The sequence below is a fragment of the Lepisosteus platostomus genome, chromosome 11 (genome assembly GCF_059453375.1).
Source record: "Lepisosteus platostomus isolate fLepPlt1 chromosome 11, fLepPlt1.hap1, whole genome shotgun sequence".
In the NCBI taxonomy this organism is placed as follows: Eukaryota; Metazoa; Chordata; class Actinopteri; order Semionotiformes; family Lepisosteidae; genus Lepisosteus; species Lepisosteus platostomus.
Genome location: NC_142621.1, coordinates 41,277,480 through 41,300,508, shown reverse-complemented (window position 1 = coordinate 41,300,508; position 23,029 = coordinate 41,277,480). Strand labels below are relative to the sequence as shown.

At 40.7% G+C, this 23,029-nt stretch overlaps 1 protein-coding gene across 2 annotated transcripts in view; it reads left to right on the top strand.

Annotated features, from left to right (window-relative positions):
• Positions 1–22,314, top strand: part of LOC148652685 (guanine nucleotide-binding protein subunit alpha-13) — a 34,042-nt gene extending 11,728 nt beyond the window's left edge. The window contains exons 3-4 of one of the 2 annotated variants that reach the window (XM_088599732.1): positions 10,889–10,939; positions 17,193–22,314. In XM_088599732.1, coding sequence (XP_088455858.1) covers positions 10,889–10,939; positions 17,193–17,765 — 624 coding nt within the window. In that variant the 3' untranslated portion in view covers positions 17,766–22,314. The remainder of the gene's footprint in view (positions 1–10,888; positions 10,940–17,192) is intronic. The other variant, XM_088599733.1, reaches the window with a different exon arrangement.
• Positions 22,315–23,029: the final 715 nt, after the last annotated feature.

Sequence of the window (23,029 nt, the reverse complement as noted above, 5' to 3'; positions counted from 1 at the left end):
CAGGCTGTTATGTGGTGTGTAAATCCCATGGATTTGCACATTCAGGACTCATTTAGATAATCATTTAAAGTACGATAATGGGCAAGTTGAGGCTTCTGGATTGCAGACAAGGCATTCTGTCAAGACAAGAACAAACACGACCCTGCATACCCTCACCTGCCTTCATCAGCTCAAGGTTACGCTGGTTAAAATCATAGCAATTCCCTGAGAATTCTGTTTCTCCAGTCCCAGCGAACAAAATCTGGATGTTTTGTGCCTATTTATATGTGTAACTGATGTCATAGGAAGAATCAACACAGGCTCGGTATTTTACGGTCCTGGCTTCGAGCTTTCATTATACAGAAGTCTTGGATGTCATATTGTGTAAATAAAAATTTATCTTGTAGGTAATTTTCTTTGCTAATTGCATGTTTACCTCAGTTTTAACAAGAAAGGCTGTACTATCACCCTAAATCTTGTAACTTTATTGTACCAACCTTGACCCAAAAAAATATTTTTTGACAAGGCCGTTTTATTTAGAATTGTATACTCATTTCTAGTTTTTCCAATATCCCAGCTTCCTGATGGATTTCTTTTAAGAAGAAATGGTATGCAGCCATGTGACACTACGTACAAAGCAAAACTTGTCTTGTTGCGCAATGAAGTAGGTGAAAATGTAGATATAAGTTAGAATGATTGGAAACATTCCATAGTGAAGGATGTGTAGAGCACTAGTTCTCTTTAAAATTGTTTTGAGTTTGGATTCTTTTTGTCGCTGTGGTTTGGAATGCATAATTTGAGCTTTACTTGACTTCTGCAAATGATTGAGTGTACAGGAATCCAGACCAGTAGCCGTGCTGATCTGACTGCTCAGATGGAGCAGCTCAGTTGGTCTTAAGTGGATGTTCTGACATACGGGGCTCAGTGTCTTTTAAAACTACAGAGAAAAGTACATATGGGGGGCTGGAGGGACAGTCTCTTAGAAAAGTGAAAGAATGAGTAAAAATGCAGCCTTGCTTGATAAAATAAATGTACCTGTGAAGAATCAAGTAAATATTCATTAAACTGTTTTCGTCTTCACAGTGTATTCTTCCCTCTCAACTAGGGCTGGGCGATATGGCCAAAAACATTATCACGATAAACATTTTCGTTTCAGTCGCTATCGATATTTATCGCGATAAATGTCAAATCATTATTTCTTTCAAGTTTAAAGGCAGATTTTTTCTCCTGAGTGAAAGTTGAATAAACCAGGCAGTTAATTGGTAAATTAAACAACTCTTTATTTTAAGAACACAACAAACACTTTCCAAACAGCAGAAACATTAAACAGATCTGCTAGCTGCCCGGTCTGCAACACGCACCCGCCCTCGTGCAGTATTTTGTGCGCATGCGCATATCATGCGCAAAGCATAAACATATATATCAAACATTTATCGAACTTTTGTGAAAATTATATCGCGGTAATTATCGCTATCGAATTATCGTCCAGCTCTACTCTCAGCCCTTCTTGACTAAGCTGCAGTGTCAAGTCACTCAGCTGACTGGCTTGATCTAGGTCAAAGTGCTAGTGTGCTAGTCTAGCGTAAAGAGTCGTGACTTTTAGTCTTCTCTGTTTTGATTTATTTTACTGTGACAGCAGCCATATCACCCTGCAACTCACAACTGGCAACCCACTGAAGCTAAGCAGGTGTGAGCCTGGTCAGTACCTGGATGGGAGACCTCCTGGGAAAAACTAAGGTTGCTGCTGGAAGAGGTGTTAGTGGGGCCAGCAGGGGGCGCTCACCCTGCGGTCCATGTGGGTCCTAATGCCCCAGTATAGTGACGGGGACACTATACTGTAAACAGGCGCCGTCCTTCGGATGAGACGTAAAACCGAGGTCCTGACTCTCTGTGGTCATTAAAAATCCCAGGGCGCTTCTCGAAAAGAGTAGGGGTGTAACCCCGGTGTCCTGGCCAAATTTCCCCCCTGGCCTTTACCCCATCATGGCCTCCTAATAATCCCCCTCTATGAATTGGCTACATTACTCTGCTCTCCTCCCCACTGATAGCTGATGTGTGGTGAGCGTTCTGGCGCACTATGGCTGCCGTCGCATCATCCAGGTGGATGCTGCACATTGGTGGTGGTGGAGGGGAGTCCCCATTACCTGTAAAGCGCTTTGAGTGGAGTGTCCAGAAAAGCGCTATATAAGTGTAAGCAATTATTATTATTATTATTATCTCCAATGTAATTCTGTCAGTGGGTTGCTCTGTGACCTTCCCACGGAGAAAGATGGGGGAAAGGCAGGAGCCCAGGCCTAGACAGGGTTCCATAAGCTTGTGGTCAACATCAGCATGAAGAGCAGGGTCAGGGAAATGAGCAGGAACGCAGTAGGTTTCATTGCAGCTGGCGCTTCACCGTTCTTCCGCAAAACCTCTGCCGGAGCTTTCTTGGTCATCAGAGTCTCGAGTCTGGGTCCAGCAGTTCCGATGATGGGAGATGTTTTCGTAGACAACTTAGTATCAGCTAGTTGTCTTTAATCTTTTAAATGCAAGTTTCATTTATTCCTAATTGCAGTGCTTAAAAGTTAGGGAAAACAAGCAAAATAGTTATCTAAGATGAGGAGTCGTGATCATCTGAGTGGAATGTTTCTTCATTCACTTTCCATGTAGTGCAGAAAAGCTGATATTCTATGCTAAATCCTGTCCAGATGAGTTTAGTGCAGTGTGCTATTGATTTATCTCATGTTGCCAGTGGTGCTCTGTAGTACATTCTGCGTCCTTTTCTTTCTCTTCATCCAAATACAACTCGGAACATTATTCTGTTTCTTCTCTGTTTCCCTCCATAAATGTCTGTTAGAAAATCATTTGTTTTAATCTGGTACTTGTTAGCAAGGTACTCAAATGAGTACCTACTAATGTTTTACCTTAGGTTTAGAAGACTAAATCCTTGGTTTGACACCATTCTGCGATCTGCTCGTTCTTGGAAAAATGAACAGTTAATGGCTGCTCTCTGATCGCACTGTAGCAGAGATTGCAGTTCAGGAAATTCTTAATAGGAGCTTGCTCTGTTTGGGGTTCTGAAAGGACTGTCCCTCTCGAACAGACAATTAGATCAATCTTATAGGAATGCCCGAAGGGTTTCCCAAATTCCTGAGCCATTAACTGCATGAGGGCTCAGAATTGTTTCATGAAAATATTCTGGGTTATACAAGTTTGAGGGTAATGCTGTGAATTCACAGGATTCACCACCTTTTCCATCAGCTTGTGATCTAACTTTTTGCCCTTTTGTGTTTTTATGAAATTCATGGTGTTCTGTATTCCTCATAAGTCATAAGATGCCATTAGTGATGCAAAGTGATTAATGATCCCTACGCTGTTGGGTATGCACACTTGGGCTCACTTTTGAAATGCAGTGAATTTTTCAGATTTTTTAACTGTTTGCATTCCCAGTGCATTAAGTGGTAAGAATTTTATTACCTAGTGATTCTCCTGATGATAATCGCTTAATGCAGAGCAGTATCCCGCTCGATGGTATTGTGGTCTTTTCCAGGCTGTTGTATTCTCTAGCTGTCACTCAGACTCCCCTTGGAACGAGTGGGGCCAGTCTGCAGAGGACAGTACACACCTGCCATGCTAGATTCTCCCAGTGTGAAGAGCAGTACTCTCGCCGGTGGCCCTTTCTCTTTTGAAGTTGGTATTGAAAACATGTTTGGCTAGACAAGGTGTACCCGAGGATAGAGGTTCTGCTTTAGTCAGTGCTGGACAGCAGTAATTATATTAGTCATATTGAAATAACAGTGGTGATTCCGAGTTGGAGTCAAGTAGAAAAACAGTTGTCTTTTTCTACAGTCACCTTACTGAATTAGTAGTGATAGAAAAAGGGCATGGGGTTCATGTTTTGCAGTGTTGCAGATGTTTCAAAGCAGTCTTTCCAAAGTGTGTTCTGAAAGAACTGGCGTGTGACACTCCTGCATGGGAATGAAGATAATGTGGTTTCTGGTTCAGCTAGGTGAAACCGGTGACGTCGCGGTGCTGTGACATCACACTGACGCCTTTGTGGTTTGGTCCTGATGTCATTGAAGTAGATCTCGGAGGACTTGGGGGTTAGGAGATGAACTGATGAAACATTTGCACAAGTCTTTGGGCTAATATTGTATTGTTTTGTACAGTTTTAATCTGAAATGTCACAGCTGTACAATTTAGATTCTTCTTGATAAATATTGAGTACTTATCACAATTCAATAGAATTTGATAGTGTAGGTGGAAATTTGTGATTTGTGCTTTTGAGCTTCCTTTTTAACTCTAAAAAAGAAGTTTAGTCACGGGATTTAAGAACATTTACACCCTTTCTCCAATCCAGGATTGAGCCGAATCTGTGTATGATCCCAGTAGGAATGTTTAGCTGGGATTAAAGCACTGATAACTGGCTGTTCTATGAAAGCATTTGGGTTCAGTATTCGGGTGTGAATACTAGCCCCAGTCAGGAGTGCTGCTAACGAGCACTCATTTCATCACATAGGGTCATTAGCCATGTCCCAGTCACCTGTCTTTAATGAGAGCTCCGTTTTTAAACGGCATTGATTTGGGCTGTGGCTTGTGAGGCTGAACTGGAGGTCAAGTGAAATTGCTACACATTTAGTTCTCGTGATCAACATTGAGTGCCCTTTACCTTGAGGTAATTATAGTTATTTTAAAGTTGTACCACATTCTCTGCCTATTTGCTCATTGTTTCTGAATTTGTTCATTGTCAGTTGTGGTCCTTTCCCGTCTCATATGTTCTGTTATTTGAGCGTCACAAGTTAAGGGTACCTGTGTAGAAACTATTTATTAGGCTCCAATCTTGTATAAACTAGATCAGAATTAACTTGGGGCAGTGGCCAGCTCAAGGATTTGAATCAAAGATTGGTGCCAGAAAGCTAGTCCATTTTTTTTTTCTGGTACAGATTTTTAAAATGGTCCCTGCAGTTGTTAAAGTCGGTGTCATACACATGACGCCAGGGCCCATTGCTGACAAATCAAGTCTGTCTGCATTCCCATGATGACAGTGACGGCACTGTTGGTCCTTGAAGAATAAGACCAGGTTTTCTGTACCACCTTAACTGGGGTTACAGATCGTGTCACTGTGTATGTGTAAGGAACATGCCATTACCGCTGTCCTCGAATTCTGAATCCTTCTCGCGCTTCACATGATCCGGTCTTAAAAAACAGCAGTGTGATCATCTTTACGGTGGGAAAGGGACCTTTTCAGGAACATTTGTCCTTCCATCACCGAAGCACTGAGCAGTATGGAGGCTGTTTTGCATGGTTCTCCCCCCAGTCTGTTTACTCTCTGTTGCTAAATAAAAGACTAATGTGAATCGCTCCCTCCCGCTCTTTAATCATGGTCCCCCTCTCTGGGGACGGCTGGTTACAGGAACAGGCTTTGGGAAAGGGAGGCTGTGCTGGGCTTGGGAAACCTGACACCGCTGACTGCAGCACGGAAGTGAAAGTACAGCAGCACAGGCTGTCATGTTTCACTATGACTTCAGTTTCCAGGGTGGGAATTTTCCTAAAATATTCAGTTTGACCATGTTTAGAGTTGGTGTGTTGGTGAAACGCCTTGCCTAGCTACTGTTGGTGGGTTTAGTGGGGGAAACTTGAAGTTCACACCTTTTTTTTACCCTCTATGTGAGGGTATTAAAAACTGCACATCCTATCCCATCATCACATGAGATTTCCATTACCACAATACAAACAAATTTAATTACTTTTTGGAGATACTCATTGTATAGCATTCAGTTGCCAGGAAAAAAGGGCAGGCTAGCTTCTATGATTGTTGGGGTGGAGAACTTTGAAAGCATTTCTTGTGTAAAGTTACCATGTTAAACACCTTTTAGGATCACAGGGCACTTTTAATTTTATGTTGAAGGTAATTGGCTCACAAGAGGGCATTTTATGAAAGTTCTATAAAGTTGGTTAGAAACAGGCCATGTTGGTTATTTGCACCAAAAGCTTCTTAAGCCTTCTTTCTGTAAAATGTCAGGAGGAATTGAAAAGCCCATGATGAAGCAGTGCCCTGGACTTGTTTTTGAGTGAAAGATTGAAGACCAGACAGAGTTTGTAACAGTTTGGTTGGTGAACAGAGTTATGTAGTGTCTCTGTGCTAAACAGAGTGACAGTTTTGTTTACTTTAAACCAGAGCCAGTATAGGGCAGTAATAAACCTGCAGGACTCATGATGGCTGTCCATGTTGTGTAAGACATACCAGGATTGTCTACTCAAATGATTTTTATTGTTTGTAAACCTATTTGAATTGGGATTTGTAAATCTGTGTGTAAAGCCTGCAGTTGGTATATATTCTGCTGTGCCTGTAGAGTAGTTCCTTTCTTGTCTGGGCAAGTGGTTAACCTGCTTAGCGTGGTTCCCTCATTAATGGTAAAATCCAGTGGCTCTCCTGCCACTGACTTGTCTGGTCTTAAGGTTTTACTTTTTTCCAGGGGAAGGAGGAGTAATATCTCATGCGCTTTATCCAGTCATTTCCTTACTTGCCTGTCCTGCTCTGTATGAGCCGAGTGATTCTGTACTACTTTGTACTTGGATTACGTGCAAATGTAACTGTTTATGGAAAAAAAACCTTGAGCTTTCCAGCAAACTTGTGTGACACAACATATCTGTGATCAGTTGGTAAAACATTGGTAAAATTCCAGTATTTTACCTCAGCCATCTGAAGGTGTCTCGGGTTTTACAATCAGTGGTTTTGAGTGCAGATCCCACTAACGGAATTACTGATGATCTGTCTTAAATTAGGACATGCAGGACATGAAAACATTGACATGGGAATGGAGGGGAGAGCACCTCCTAACGGTCTCCCAACACTACGTAAAGTAGGAGAACAGTTTTCCTTAGAAGACTTTTAACCCAGTATTGCCCAGATCCAACTTTCCTTAACTTCTGAGAGCTTCTGAGACAAGGCTATGTAATATACTGTTATCTTTTTTTCTTAATACAATGTAAGTATCTGTTAGACTGTTTTACTTATGCTTTACTCAATTGAATGAAGTCTCTAGGTATATGTAAATACATGTTTTTTTTGAGGTGATACTTTATTTAATCTTATTGATATGCTGTGAATAAGCCATGCAGCCAAGTAGTAGCAAAGGTAGGGGCTCAGCTATAATTCCAGGATGTTGGAGGGATTTGATGGATTGATCTTAAAACACTCATGTGATAGTCACTCAGAACTGCTGGTCAAAGGTCAGAACTGTTCCTAATGGCATTAAATGACCCAGACTTTATCACATTTTTTGTTTAGTAGAACTGCAGGAGTTAACTTATGCAGGCAGTTACACTTCTGAAACTTTCTATAAGAAAGTTTCTACAGCAGTAAAAAGCCCGATCTGCCTTTGTATCTAACTTATCTGTGCAGTTCATACTAGCATTTATATTAGCTTGCCTCATTGAAATTGTTTGAGAATTGATCATCTGTTTTTGAAAAGATGCTACATAACTGCAGGCTCAGAGAATGCTGATGTTTATGGCTATCTTAGAAATCACTAGTTTTGTTTTCTGTGTTAGTCATAAAATGCTTTGGTCATAACAGTAGCATACATTTGCAGTTAAGCTTTAGGTTGAGGCAGAATAACCCCCTCAGTCAGCATCAGCTATTCCTGTAGAAACGAGATTCATGCTCTTAAAGTGTTATTATTTAGAGTTGGCAGTTTATTGATGATTGCAATATATCAAGAATGACCATTATGGTTATTATGCATTTAGTCGAATCAGTTAATATGAATGGAGAGCACACGCTAGAATTTAAAAGTCCAAAGATCCTGGCTCTAAGTTATTACAGCATTTAATCAGAATAATTCAGGAATAAATGACATCCCCACACACTAGACGCATGTATATTTTCTTGCTGTTTACCAGGTACTTCCTGTTATAGTCAGTGTACCGCCAGTTTCTTTGTCACTATCCAATGCATTGGATTTTATGAATTGATTGGCCTGTTACTGATAGGCCTGTCAGAATGTGACTGATTTCTTCTCCGGGAGATTAATGACCTTAATCTGTTCAGGGCGCTGCAAGACTGGGTTTCTCCCCTCCTCTCACTTAGTTGACCAGCTTCTTTATTATTGTTTTCACCACGACATCACCCCAGTGACCACCCCCCCTTACTGTGTGTGTTGCCATGGTTTCAGTGGGGTGTGAAAGGAAGGAAATGGAAAGGTTACAGATTTTACAGACCACCAGACTGTGCCACCCAACTAGGTGCTGAACCTGCAAACTCATGGCAGTCCACCACAAAGGGAATCACAAGTTTAAAAGATGTAAAACTGTCAACTTGAACTCATTTTACCAGTTTACTTCTTTGAAAGCCCTGTGCCATTTAAACAGGATAGCAATCCTCAGCATTCCTCCAGAAAGTTATTTTGCCATTTCCTTGGCAGTGTATGTTTTATACATTTGATTCTACAGAAGCCTATGATGTTTGATCTGTAAGGCTCCAACTAATTGTGTTCCTTACATCTCTTGAATTTGCTCAGTGTGGTTTAAAAAAATAGGATAGGGGCCATGTGTGGGGGGGGGAAAAACATGACAAATTGAAAAGGACATTTTCTAATCCTGGCCTAACTCTCAGCTGTTTAGGATGTGCATGAAGCTAGTTGGTGCTGGAGGCAGTCTTGGCCACCTTCCAGCTGTTAAGGTGTGGAATAAGATCAGTCTCCGCAAATTGAACTGCGGGATTCCAGTTTATTCCTCTCTGGGCTAGTAGAAGCTGAACTGTGTGCTTTAGGTCAAGCCTTCACAAGGCAACAGCCTTCACTGAATTAGATGTTAACAGAATTTCAAGGTCAGGACCAAGGTACTCCAGCAGAGGTAAAATTCTCATTGACCTTGCTAGTACATGAGTCTGACCCCAGACCCTGACATGGGGTAACATTTAGAACAGTCATACATGGTAGAATATTATAAAGGACCAGGGAGCCCAGAGTATCTAAACCAGCATGTGACTTTCCAGGTGTAACTAGAGCCGTTGCTGTCATCTCCTCTGCTGCTCTGAAGAGAAGGTGCAGCATGCAGAGCTGGCAGGGCAGGGCCGGGCCTGCAGTAGCACTTGCTGCCGTGTCCTTCCTCTGCAGAGCAGCAGATAAGTGCAGGAAGTGTACAGCAGAGGAAATGCGCTAGTATGTCTTGATTTTAGTGAGGCGTTTGTGTGCTAATATGAAACAACCTGAGGAAGGGGTTAACCGAGAATTTGCATTGAGAATCATTACATAATGAAGTGGAGATCACAGATGTGTTGTCTGCGTTTGCAGATGTAACCCACTATACTAATAACGTTTGTCCCAAGGCACATTGACTAGAGTGCTAGTACAGCTGACATCTGGCAAATTGTATGAGGTTGCATTTATTCTAAACTGAAGGCAAGCATTGACATTTAAAACAGTCATACATGAGTTAAGGATGACTAGTACACCTAATTTTGTATTGTTTTGTACTGTCATACAGCTGTTGCTTTACTGTCATTCTAAAGGTCAGTTTTCAAGTCCATTTGTTCCTTCAGCCTATAGCTGTTCACACAATCATAATTTCTCATCCCTTTAAAATCCTCAAGCTATCACCAGCTTGAACATAATTTGAACATAAAAACTGATAGTACTAATTGCTTTTTATGCAGCCTCATTTACTGAATGAGTTTACTATGCGTGTTTTCCAAAACATGTGTATGCAAGTTCACAACACCCCAGTCTTAACATGATCCTTACAGCCTATGGTAGTGTTGTACTGTCATTCCAACCTCTAATTGTTCACTGGGACCCAGTGAACCTCCTGCTGTTTTCTGGGGTATTTAATAGCTTAATTGCAGTTAAAATTGTAATGTGATGAAAGACTTTAGATCTTTAGATCTCCGAGTCTTTGGAGAGATTTACACTGCAGCTTGGACTATCCTGGAGTTGTACAGGCTGATACATAAAGTGCTTCTTATTTGATGTGTCATTTGTGTTTTTTTTGTTTTGCCTGAGATTAGCTTGACTGGTCACTGCCTGTTGTCTGTGTGCCTGCTATGTGTTGTGTTGATCTGTCCTCTTTATCACATCAGTGCTAGGCTCCGACTCTTTAATCGGGTTTGATTGTAGTTTAGTGTGGAAGATTGTTGCAGTGCCTGTAATAACCTGTGTTTAGATTCTATTTAACAGAAAAGCAGTAGTTTCTACTGAATGGATTTAAGACTGATATTTAAGTGGCTTTTCACTTTATGAACATTTATTAATTTGTTCTACACATTATTGAATTTAAACTTCTTATCTTCCTTAACAATAACACCTTGACTTCTTGCATACTTTCTGTGCCTATACTGTCCCCAAGACTTCAGCAATTCATGTTATTAAACCTGCCCCTTCCAAAAAAATGTAGAAGTGACTTGTACCTGGGATAGTGTGCGATTGTCTTGGTCAAGAAAAAAATGACATCCTTTTCTGGCACTTAACTTTCTACAATTTTGTATTCAAGGCTTTTGAATTGGCCAATTTTGCATTTACTTGTCGGTTTAAATTGACATTTAAATACAGTGAAGTGTGTTATTGAAGCACCGCACATTTGCTTTCTTTTGTACTTTATTGAAAAATTGTATTTGAGAACATACTTTTCTCAGCTTGAACCTTCTAGGGAAGGTGGTATGTAATCAGCTGTCATTTTTGTGGGCAGATATCTGTAAAAGGAGCATGCATTCATAAATTAGGTTCTGGTTCATTTTTGGCAAGGAACTGCAAAGGTTATTTCATTATCAGAATCATTGACATGTAACATGAGAAATTAGTTAATTTAATGTTTATATATTGTAGGAACTGTGCCAATACTTATATGTCTGAGTTTTTTTTATTAAGTCATTCACAATTGGCATACAAATCTTGTCACTTCAATGAGTCTAATGTCTTTCTCTTTTTCACAGGGGGAATCGGTAAAATATTTCTTGGACAATTTGGATAAACTAGGGGAACCGGTAAGTTCTTTTCCCCCCCATATAAAATGAGAAAGCTTGCTACATGTTATGAGAGATGTACTTTATTTTGAGTTTTTATATGATAGTTTTTTGGATGAAAAAGTTCTTTAACCTGCCATGGGTCACATACTGTAATGTTGGTGGTTCTGTATAATATTGAAAGACCCTGATCCCTTTGCTTTCAACATTTTTACAAACTGTGAAGAGTACAGGATAAAACAATTGAATGAGAATTTAACGCAAATGAGTAATCAGGTGATTTCATTGTGATAACTGACCACCACCTATTGACTTATCAAAAGTTCTGATCTAAGCTGTCCGTGTGAAGCCTGAAGTGAAATGTGTAAATTATGTATTTCGCTGTGACGGTTCAAAACATTTTAGGTTTAGCAGCGACGCTGAGTAGTGGAAAACAGGCTTTTCTACAACAGGGTGTGTCAGATTTTTGCAGGGTATTTAATTGCACCTTGCCTCACTGTCCTCAGCCCAGAAAGGGAACTGAAACTTGTTACTATGTACACAAAAGTGCTTCATTGCATTGCTTTTTTATACATAAGCAAATTTTAAGCATGTCTTCCCCTTCTGACAGCATCTGTTTAGAGTTTCCTAGTTCCTGTCTCCAGGTGAATGGGGTAATAAATTCAGTGAATTGCTGCACCTGCCAGTTCAGTCCACAAGATATGCTCTGGTGATCACAGCAGTGCAGGTGCTTCTGTTTTCCACTGAGGCTGAGCTGAACAGTGTGATTTCCCCATGTTCTGTAGGTACTTCTCCATCTCGATTGCATTCCATTTGTCCCTTGCCTTTGATTTGCTGCCTTTTAATTGCCTAGAAACAGAAGAAATAGTTCTACTGTAAATCCACAGATTCACTAAACAAAAAGTGACCGATTTCTTAGTTCTGCCTGTGGGTGTGTAGTTGCAATTCCTAGGTGACTGTCATTACGTTTGAAAGCTTTAACGTTCACTTCAGGACTCACTTTAGGAATCCGAGTACTTTCTCTTTTATCTTGAGTCTTCGTCTGCCAAACTAACATCTATGCGTATGCCGACGTCTTTCAGCTAAACACGTTTTTAGAGTGAATTTATAAAGGCCTTATTCATTCACTGCACAGGTTAATATGGAGAAAAGGTGTTCACTCTTTAAACATAAGTTAAGGAGTAACTGTTTAAAATAAAACTGACTGAGCGTCTGCTGATTTATTCCAGGATATGATTGACTCCAAACGTGTCTGTGGCTTTAGTGGAAAATGTATTCATTCAGTGGACAGTCTGGTGGGAGAAAATCCTGACCAGCTGTTATTAATAACCTTTTGTTTTGTGTGCTGATTCACACTTCCTGGTGTGTTGTGGTTTGTTTTTTTATCATAGCTACGGGAGCTTTGTAGCTTTCCCATGATTAGGAAATATACAGCATCTATAACTGAACAAAAATCTGTGCTGATAAGAGCCCATCTTTCAAACTTGGTCTATGCTGTAGTCGTGTTGTCCACTTTATTTGTTTTGTCTTTAGTAATGGTTGTGTGCAATGTATTGTCAGAGGACAGGAAATGTTCTCTGCAGGTTACTAGCCTGGGTCAGTTAATCTTGTTTATACATACAAGGCTAAAACTCTCATTGTGTGATGTTTGAGGTAAACCAGGCTGGTTCTGAAATCCCAGCTGCACTGGCTTTAGGAACAACCCTGAATGGAGGAGGTGTAGTTATACTAATTGCTTACATTTATATAGCGCTTTTCTGGACACTCCACTCAAAGTGCTTTACAGGTAATGGGGTTTCCCCTCCACCACCACCAGTGTGCTGCCCCACCTGGAGATGCAACGGCAGCCATAGTGCGCCAGAATATCACCACACATCTATTAGTGTGGAGGAGAACAGAGTGATGAAGCCAGTTTATAGAGGGGGATTATTAGGAGGCAATGATTGGTATGGGCCAATGGGAAATTTGGCCAGGACACCAGGGTTACACCTCTAGTCTTTTCGAGAAACGCCCTGGGATTTTTAATGACCACAGAGAGTCAGAACCTCGGTTTTACATCTCATCCGAAGAACAACGCCTTTTTACAGTATGGTGTCTCCGTCACTATACTGGGGCATTAGGACCCACATGGACTGCAGGGTGAGTACTACCTGCTGGCCTCACTAACACCTCTTCCAGCATGGGAGGTGTTAGTGGTCTCCCATCCAGGTACTGACCAGGCTCATACCTGCTGAGCTTCAGTGAGTTGCCAGTTGCAAGTTGCAGGGTGATATGGCTGCTGGCACTATACACTGTGTACCAGGCAATCACACAGCCCTCATTAAACACTAGTAAACTGCCTTGAATATCATGATACTAGCTCTAGGTGGGGGGAGAACCCCATTTGTGAATGTTAGGTGTGATATAAGGTTTGAGCATGGTGTTTTAGTGGTTTTATAAAACTCCTCATCATGAAAGAAAAAGGTTTCTATGTGCTAGCGAGACATACTTTTTTCAAAGCACTAAAGCATTTGAGTGAATGGTAGTGTATATTCTGTTCTGTGGCCAGCCCATTCTCCTAACCAATCTTCTAACTAATCGGGCTGAAAGTCTGTCAACAGATTCTAATAGTAATGTTGCTTGATCTTTACTGATGAGATAGAATTTGGTCTCTTATGCTCATCCATGTGGCTTTTTTTAATAATGTGGCTGGCAGGAGGAAATGAAAGTATTTCATAATACCGAGCCGACCATTTTAAAAACAGCATTGAGATAACTGTTTTGATGCATTGTCATCCAATATGTGAACTAAAAACCCACAATTGTTTATAGTGCTGGCATAGTAGGATACGTTACACTTACTGTATGTTTACCTGTTCATTTAATTTAATTCAGAGCTTCCTGTTCATTCCTGTTCCTGTTGTGCATTGAAAAATATGTTCACTGTGATTTTTAGTTGCACACCTTTGTGACTTTTGTTAGTTGTTTGAAATGTCAGATTTTGCAATAATTTTGAGGATCTTAAGATTATCAACAGCCCTGTGAATGCTTCTGTACAGATATCAACCAAGATCTGTAGCATGTATGTCAATTAAATACTGCTACCTTAGTATTTCTGTGTAGTTGGGAGTCTTTGACATTGACAATTGGGAAAGTTCCCAGAGTGCTTAAGCTCTCTAAAAAGTGTTCCATTCAGACTGATTGTGTGCTTACAATTTAACTGACTTTCTGTATGCAGCTCTTGTTGTTTCTTCCTAATTTGCTGCGTGATTTAGTGACCCAATGAAAAAGTGAATAAAATGAATAAAAGTTTCCCTCCTTAAAAAGTCCCATTTTCAAAAGTCTGAAAAACCTGATAGGATCAGCAGTCCTATTAAACCTTGGTAGGTTTGTAGATGAAAAAATGATGCAGTTGCTGCAAGTTTTACTTTTAGGGAGACATGATTAATATAAGCCACACTTAAGAATAAAGATGTCAGATTTTAAGATTTCAGCACAGAACTTTAAAGAAGGAGAAAGTAAGCATAGAAACTAGTAAGCAAAGTAGACTGAGGTGAAAAGGTGGAGTGGAAAATTCTTACCATGAACTAGAGTAAAAAAGTGAGTTGGAATTAAAATGTACAGTGAAAGGACTGTGGAGTAGTCAATAAGGAGAAATGGAAAGAGGGAGAGTAAAGGTTGCAGATATGGTAGAGAAGGGGAAGGAGCAATTTGGCCAGGGGATTTATAAGGGAGGAAAAAAACAACCTTGGTCATTACCATTTTAATACATGCCAATGGATTCTCCCTTGCCAGGTGGCACAAAGCTCTTTCCAGTGAGAACGGTCATCATTCGGGTGGCACGGTGGTGCCGGGGGTAGCATTGCTGCCTCGCTGTGTTGGCACCCTGGGTTCAGTTCCTGGGGTTTGTCTCCGTAAAGGTTCTATGTTCTCCCCATGTTCGTGTGCGTTTCTTCCCACAGTCCAAGGCCATAGTGGTATGTTAATGGGCTTCTGGGAAATCTGGCCCTTGTGTGTGCCCAACGATGGACTGGCATCCCATTCAGTGTGTGTGCCCCGTCTTGTGCCCATTGCTCACTGGGATACTCTCCCAGCACACGATCCTGACTTGGATGAGTCATTAGGCTGAAAAATGTTTGGATAGAAGATCCTCAGTCTAGTGGCACCCAGAGCTTGCAGCAGACTGCTGGAGTGTTTACAGGGCTTGTCGCTCTGTCGCTGCCTTGCTGGTTGGGTGGAGTCAGGGCTGTGGGCATGTCACATGGTGCAAGTGGTGTCGTATTAGTGAGATCAGCTGAGGTCTAGCTTGGCTGCACAGACTAAAGAGTGACAGGAGCTTAATTCTGTATCATATTAATTTTCATTCTGGGTTATGTCATTAGACTGGTAGCCTGATGGGACCAGTGTAGTCTGTGCTGACTCAGAATTCTGTCAAGAGCCAATGGAAATTTTAAAGTTTTGGGCAAGGCAAATTGTTAAAATCCTGATTCATTCCTCTTTAAGAGTAAATATCTAAACTTCCCCAATACATTTCCCCAACTTTTTTACCCGTACCTTCTTATAGGTAAGAAGCAACTTAAGGATGCACTGTTCTGCATTTCTGCTTGCATTTTTCTAGTACATAAAAGTGAAAAAAATACCAAATCTTAGGCTGTTAAAACAATCTGTCAAGATCAAAACTTTGCACACCAGTCCCCGTGAATTGGCCTTTCTCGGCTCATAAAGTACTAGTTCATTCATGTGACTAACTACATTGAATTTCCCACATTACAGAAAGTCATTATTGCTCTTTTATTTGCCGTTGTCAGTATTCTAATTCCGATTTGACAAGTTGTTAAAACTAGTTATGTAGAAAAACATTTTGCAGTCGGTCATTGTGATATGCAAGCAGGATATTCCAGGCATCAGTTCCTACATTTTCCTGCTTTCATATCTCTCTCGCTTAATCTGATTCAGTTCTCATTGCATTCGGCTTGTTGGAACTAGCTTCAGATAATTCCTGCAATGGTGTGAAACAGCTATTTTCTTTTTTCCCCTCGTTAACACTTTACAGGCTGTTTCTTCTCTTACACAGGGGAGTCCTTGGAAACTAGCAGCAGGGGCTGATCCAGACTTGTCTGGGTTATTTACATTTCTTTATAGGAGGCTGAGGGTTCTTTGGAGAGGGGACTGTGGCATTGATTCGATAAACCTAGATCAGAATTTGCAGAGGCTGCATAATAGGGGGGCCATCTTTCTTGACAGATCTAAACTGATCTGATCTCACCACTTTGTCGACCAAATTAACTTCTCAATGGTTATTCTAACCACAGAGCTGTAATATTATGAAACTATTCTTTTGTAAGCTCAGTCTTATACTAATGTGCATTCAATTTGAATTTTACTCCAGGCCACTGACTCTTTCCGTTTCAGGTGTGGGATCTTTTGTAACCAACAAATTAGTTTTGCTTACCACCCAGACTTCCAGTGCCCTAATGAATGCCCAGCTATTAGACAGGGCAGGGCAGCAGAGAGAGACTAATAGCACAGCTACATATATGATTTTTCTGGAGGGGTACCAGGGTGAATTTAATATTTTTGTGCAGATATAATATTGTTACTCTTAAGGTGTTATCTAGAATGTTATGTATTCTATGCATTTATCTTGTGCTTGTTAGATTTCACATGTCATAATAACCAAGTGACAGAGCACGCTGACTGGTTTGCCGCCTTGCCCTGAGCAGTGACCTCAGTTTTCTTAAGCACAGTAGTTTGCAGCCGACATCACTGTTATCTTTGCACGATATACATAGTTTTGTGGTAATGTGGACATAGTTTACACCCACAATATGCTGCCATTTCCACATCACTGGAATGTCTGTGGCCTAAAATATGTTCTGTTTGCTCCAGTTTTCATCATTGTATCCTCTTGAACCATTTTACTCTAAATGGGAATAGATGCGGATGTTCCACTTGCGTCTCCGGTGTTCATTAGTCAAGCACATTTCAGCAAAATGAGCAGTGTGCGCTTTTTGGCTCATATTTTCCAGTTTTAAGTCATTGGAGATGCCGACTTGTTTATTATTATGGAGTTATTTTCCAGGCCCAATCTTAATTGGGAAAATTGGCGTGCAAAGTTTGATGTGCACGTCGTCGGGCTTCAATACTTGTGGAACATTTGTTTGCAGATGAAGCAGACTGACACTGCTGCGAGAGCACCTGACTTCGTGGGTGTGCACGGACGTGCTGGGTTCACTCCTTTGTCTTCAGTACCAGTTCTCTCACTTCCTGTGTCCCCTCTCTTGCTTTTCTGCAGGATTACCTGCCATCACAGCAGGACATCCTGCTGGCCCGGAAACCCACCAAGGGGATCCACGAGTACGACTTCGAGATCAAGAATGTGCCCTTCAAGATGGTGGATGTGGGCGGGCAGCGGTCGGAGCGCCGGCGGTGGTTTGAGTGCTTCGACAGCGTCACCTCCATCCTCTTCCTCGTCTCGTCCAGCGAGTTTGACCAGGTGCTGATGGAGGACCGGCAGACCAACCGGCTCATGGAGTCCCTCAACATCTTCGAGACGATAGTCAACAACCGCGTCTTCAGCAACGTCTCCATCATTCTCTTCCTCAACAAGACGGACTTGCTGGAGGAGAAAGTCAAAACTGTCGCCATCAAGGACTACTTCCCCAACTACGAAGGGGATTCTCACAGCCTGGCCGACGTGCAGAAGTTCCTGGTGGAGTGTTTCCGCAGCAAGCGCCGGGATCAGCAGCACAAGCCCCTGTACCACCACTTCACCACGGCCATTAACACAGAGAACATTCGTCTGGTATTCCGCGACGTCAAGGACACCATCCTACACGACAACCTCAAGCAGCTCATGTTGCAGTGATGCTCAGCTAGGACTTTTTTTTGGGTCTTTTTACTCCATTTTCAGTAACCTTTTAAAAAATTATTTCATGTGGGGGAGGAGGGGTGGGGGTGGGGGAGGGGCTTGTCCTGGAGGGGAGAGTTTTCATCTACATCAGCCTTCAGAATGTTTAAAGTTTGTACGCCTTTGCGACCTAGTGATGTAAAGATGATACTCCCCCTTTTTATTTTTATTCTTTTAGAAACGTCTATAAAAATTGCCTTTTTCGATGTTTTATGCTTCCCTTCTCTGCTGATTCAATTCAAACCACTGATGCCTCATAGAAGGCAGTCACTTGTTATTAATAACTTTTGTTAATTGAAAATTGAGAAGATGGTTCAGGATGGGGGCATAAGCAGCAAGAGAGGTGTTCTAGGACAGCAGTGCAACAGTATCGGCACAGCCCTCGTCTTAACTCATGGAGCCTTTACTGCTGTCGAAATAGAAAGGGCTGAAACACTGAGCCTTCAGATATTTTTCATTAGGAAATGTTTTTGGGCCAGAAGATTTCCAGTCCGTCAGGCCTTAATTTTTGTATGTTTCTTACAAAGTTCTTAAATAGCAAAGGTTGACACTTTTTGCCTTGTGACTTAGTACTGCTGCTGGATGTGAAAAACAAAAAACCCAACAAACAGGGATTAGGAGAGCATACGCACAGACTTGCAGCTGGTCAGACTTGTACTGAATTGTACCTGTGCTGTAGTGTGCTGTGCCGGAGTGTTGCAGCTACAGTACATAGCTTAATCTCAGGGCTGAATGTAGACCACTTTATGTTTAAAAGAAAGAAGTTTGACAGATTTCAGGTCTCCAATGAAACCCATTAATTATGCCCATCCAACGGTAGTATTAAATCCTTATGGCTTGTAAAGGTTTTATAGATATGTTTGTATAATGCCTCTGTGAATTCTTACCAGTTTTTCTTTTTTTTTTGTGGTGGGGGAGAAAAGTTATTTATTTTTCTCCTTAACCGATTTGCAGCCAAATCAGGATCAGAATTTCAGTATTCTACAACGGTGAAACAATCATGTTTGTCAACCACAGTGCCATTTTTTTAAGGTACCCATAAAGGTTTTTATTTCTCTTTTCCTATTTAGCCACATGCTTGCAAAAGGGATAGAAATCATTTTATTAATCTTGTAAAGATCTGTTTATAGATGTACAGAAATTATTTGGGATTTTTTTCCATTAATAGTTTTTTTAGAGGCATTATATATTAATCTTAAATTTGGTGTCTGTGATGTTTTTCCCCACAGTTATTAAACCCATACAAATCATGTCACTTTTCTGAGAAAGATATCTGGGCTCTTGAGTACAAGTGACACTTTATGGCTTTTCTTTTTCTGTTTGTAAGGACAGACATGATTTTCTGCCTGATGCAGTTCTTTTCCATTTTTACCTCGGTCTGAATTAGACTTTCTCCCCAGCCTCTCCTGATACTCTGACTTGTTCCTTTCATGATGTCAGTGCTAATCATACTTAACAAAACGTCTTGCATTTCCTGGTTCATCTCATGATAATTTGCAATAGTACCTCTCATCTGACTGTTTAGCTCTGTTAAAGGTCTAATGTGGTGCCTTCCTTTAGGATGTATGGATTTTTAGCTTAAGGAAACTCACTCTTCTTTTGCTAATGCACTTCCATGTAATAGGAAGCTGATTCCTAACAGCTGCTAATCGAAGTTCAGTCTGCTAATAATGGAGGTAGTAATATATAACCTAAACGTTTATTAGCATTTTCCCTGGAAGCTCATCTTACCCCATTTATCTGTGGCAGTGCAATAAGCTTTAGAGGTTTTTCCCCCAATTCTTTCTGGAGAATCAATAATAGTTTATTTTTAGTTTTCCAAAAACAAACACTTCCAGTTAAGAAAGATTTTAAAAATAGCTGCCTTTAGTAAGTAATCTGTTGCCTGACCTGGAGGGTTTAGAACAGACCTTCCAGTGGAGTGCTGTCCAGTGTTGTTATAAGATAATACTGTATCTCCTATGTAATCATGTTGGCACACAGTTGAATGTTGGTGCTCTGTACCTCTTGCCTCATTTCTGTACATTCTCTACTGCTGGGCTGGCAGACCATGTGAAAGACTGAAGTAACAGTATTGATGCAGAAGGAAAAATGAAATACTCGCAGGCAGTTCTGGCCTTGCAGTAAGCCAAATGTAATTTTTGTAGATTTTAAATATTGTATCAAAAGCTAATTTGAAACTGGCATGCCTTTAAAGAAGGAAACATTTTCTTCGTTGACAGCACCTCACAACTAGAATCACTGTAAAAGATGAGCCAGTGATGACTGTAGAACATTCTTGCTCTGTATCCTGCTGTTCCAAGGATGTTTTGTCCTGCACAGATCATTTTTGTGCTTTGGCAAGTTCAGTAAACATGAGGCGGTGGGGTATAAATAAAAATGTAATGCTTTTAAGACACTTGATGCCAACAAATTTTCAGAAGTCCCCCTTGGGGAGCTCTGAAATTTCATAGCTGTCTGGATATTGAAATAATTGCTTGGCAGCCTATTGACTGTATTTGATTTTGGGCTTGTGTAGACCAGACTGCCTTATTTTGAAAGCTAATGTATTCATCTCCAGCGCTGAGTAGCGAGAGTTTCAGAATACAAGCAGCAGTGGACAGAGGGGCTCTGTTGTTGAAGTGGCCTTGTGATAGTGAATCAAACAAGGGCACTTGTATTTTCTTTTCGCATTGAGGCAGTTTGTATGTGCTGGTATTTTCCTTTTCTTGACAGATTTAGCAGACAGGATATGCTAGGAACTGTAATCCTTTTTTTGTCATTAGATGAGCAGTTTATTGGCCTAACATCATTTTGTGACCTATCTAGCTACATTCTGGTGGATATGTGCTGTTTTGTCCCATACAAATGTAAATAAAACTCATTGAAAAACGTTTCTAAATTCTGGGCAGTCAATCTTGTAAAATCCTTTTTATAGTCAAATATGGTGTCAGCGTGTGGTTTCATTTGAAGAATGAGTTCCACCCTGACCAGAAAGTGTCCAGTTCCATTTCATTCACATTATCTGACATGCTTACTGTTTGTATCAGAGCAGTTGCTTTTGCAGTCCCCTTTGCACAGAAATTGTTAGATGCAAGTGGTTTACTATACCCTGCATCCCTTTGTAATGAAGAGCCTTATTAAAGCCAAGCACATGCCATTTCTTTGGACTGACTCAGTAGCATCCTGCCTGTTACCTGTGCCTTGGCTGTTTTATTATGAATTCTAATAGGGTTTTTCATACGCAGGTTTTAATAGTGTGTACTGTGCATACGTGAGCGTACTCGGCCTTTGCCTGTCACTGGAACATACTGCCATAATTAGTTTCGAAAGCTCTTGGGTTTCTGCGAGTCAGTAGATGACTCTCGAGTCCCTCTGGACAACATAAAATGCAGACGCCACATTATCAAATCATCTTTAGAGATGAGGAAGACTGACTGGTAAAAAGCTATCATCTTTATGCTTAATGATTTCACTAAGTAAAGTCTCGGGTACTTTTTCTTTAACTTGGGGCATGTAGCTTAAGAGATAGGAGACATGGTATGTTCAGTCTAACTTTAAACAGACACTTTTTTGTTAATCATTGGTTTATATTGAGGGGTGTCACGCTGAGGGAGGTGGTGGAGTAGAGATCCACTGTTAGCCACTGAATGGTGGTGGAGGTTGTTAATGTGCTTCCCAAGTGCTGGGTATTAAAAGGCCAGGAAGCAGTTTTTCATGCCTTGGGTGGATTTGCTGTAGCTAAGTTTTGTACCAGACAGTTGGTAGCCCCTTAGGCTGTCCGCTGGCTGTTGTCTGTAATGCTGACCTTGTAATGCATGGTTGGCCAGTGTTGATAAAGTAGAAGAAAATAAATTAATAATTACCTGGTATACAATAATGCCTTTTTTTGTAATGACTATGCAATGTTTTTTTTTTTTGTAAAAAGGTTTGACTCTTGTTCATACTTTTGTGAGGTTGGGAGTAAATGTTTCCTTCATGATAAACATTTGGATATTTTTCCCCAGGGCAATTAATGCATTTCTTAAAGTTATGCAATTGTTTTTTCCTAAAGGTGAAAATAAAAGATACAGGCCTTTCTTGAAATATTCATTGTTAGTGTTTTTGTTTTTTTAGTGTAGGTTTTACTTTTTGCTTTAGAGAGGTCTGTGCATGCCAGGTAATCTTAGTGTTTTTTTCTAAAGCCAGTGTATTATAATACTTTAGACACAAGGAGGAAAAGCTATGTATCTTTTTTACTGTACTGAATTTTTACTGTAAAATACATGTCATTTGAGACATGTTTGTATTTTGTACATCCCCCTAAACTTCAGAGATCTTTCGGAATTGGCCAGACCTTTCTACACATCCGTGCCAAACCGTGTTTCGATGGGATGGGAGAGGACTGGGATCTTGTTCACAAAGTGCAAGCGGATGTTCACTGTAAACCATTTGTTTTATAGTAAGTTCTTTTATAGTAAAGCCCACAGCTGAACTGCCATGCTGTCTTACCCCTTTTCATCTTTTCAATAAACTTTTTTTAAAATGACTTGTGTTGCATTGCATGTCTCCTCTCATGATAGTGCTCTGTTCTTTTTGAAACGTATTCAGTGTTTAAAATCTTCACTGCCCATTCAGCTTAAACACACCTGCTCTCTTCATTCCCTGATAGTGCAGGAAAACAAGGTGTCATGTTTTTTTGGTTTAGCATATTTCGGGGTGTTATTAGAACAGAAACACTCTTCTACACCACAGGAGCAATAGAGAGAAAAATTTCACTCTGAAAAGTAGAGAGAACACACAACGTTTCAGGTGAAAGTCTTCACAAAGCTGAAGGAGGCTCAACATTCACATCTTTCTCCTTGTCAGAATGGAAGATGAAGCGGCTCCCCACTCAAACGTCTTCATTGAAAAAGCAGACCTGTTCATTTTAAGAAAGTCCCGCAGCTAAACATTGGGATTTGTTTTACTTTACCTTTTAACCGAACATTACCTCACTTATGGTTGGTAATCATTTGTTTGTCAGTGGTGTTACTGTCTGAACCTTTGGTATGTGTGCTGTGCAGTTATGCAGCTTGTTAATGTGCTGCTCTAACACTTGTGCACCGTGCCCAGTGACTGGGGTAGTAGGTGGCTTTAGTAAATAATCACCTAGGCCTTTGCTGGGTTGAATGGACTTCATTGTTTTTGTGCCATGCAAATAAAAACTGTTAAAAGACATGTAATGAGTTCATTTCAGCTCTGTCCTTTGTTGCTTCAATGAA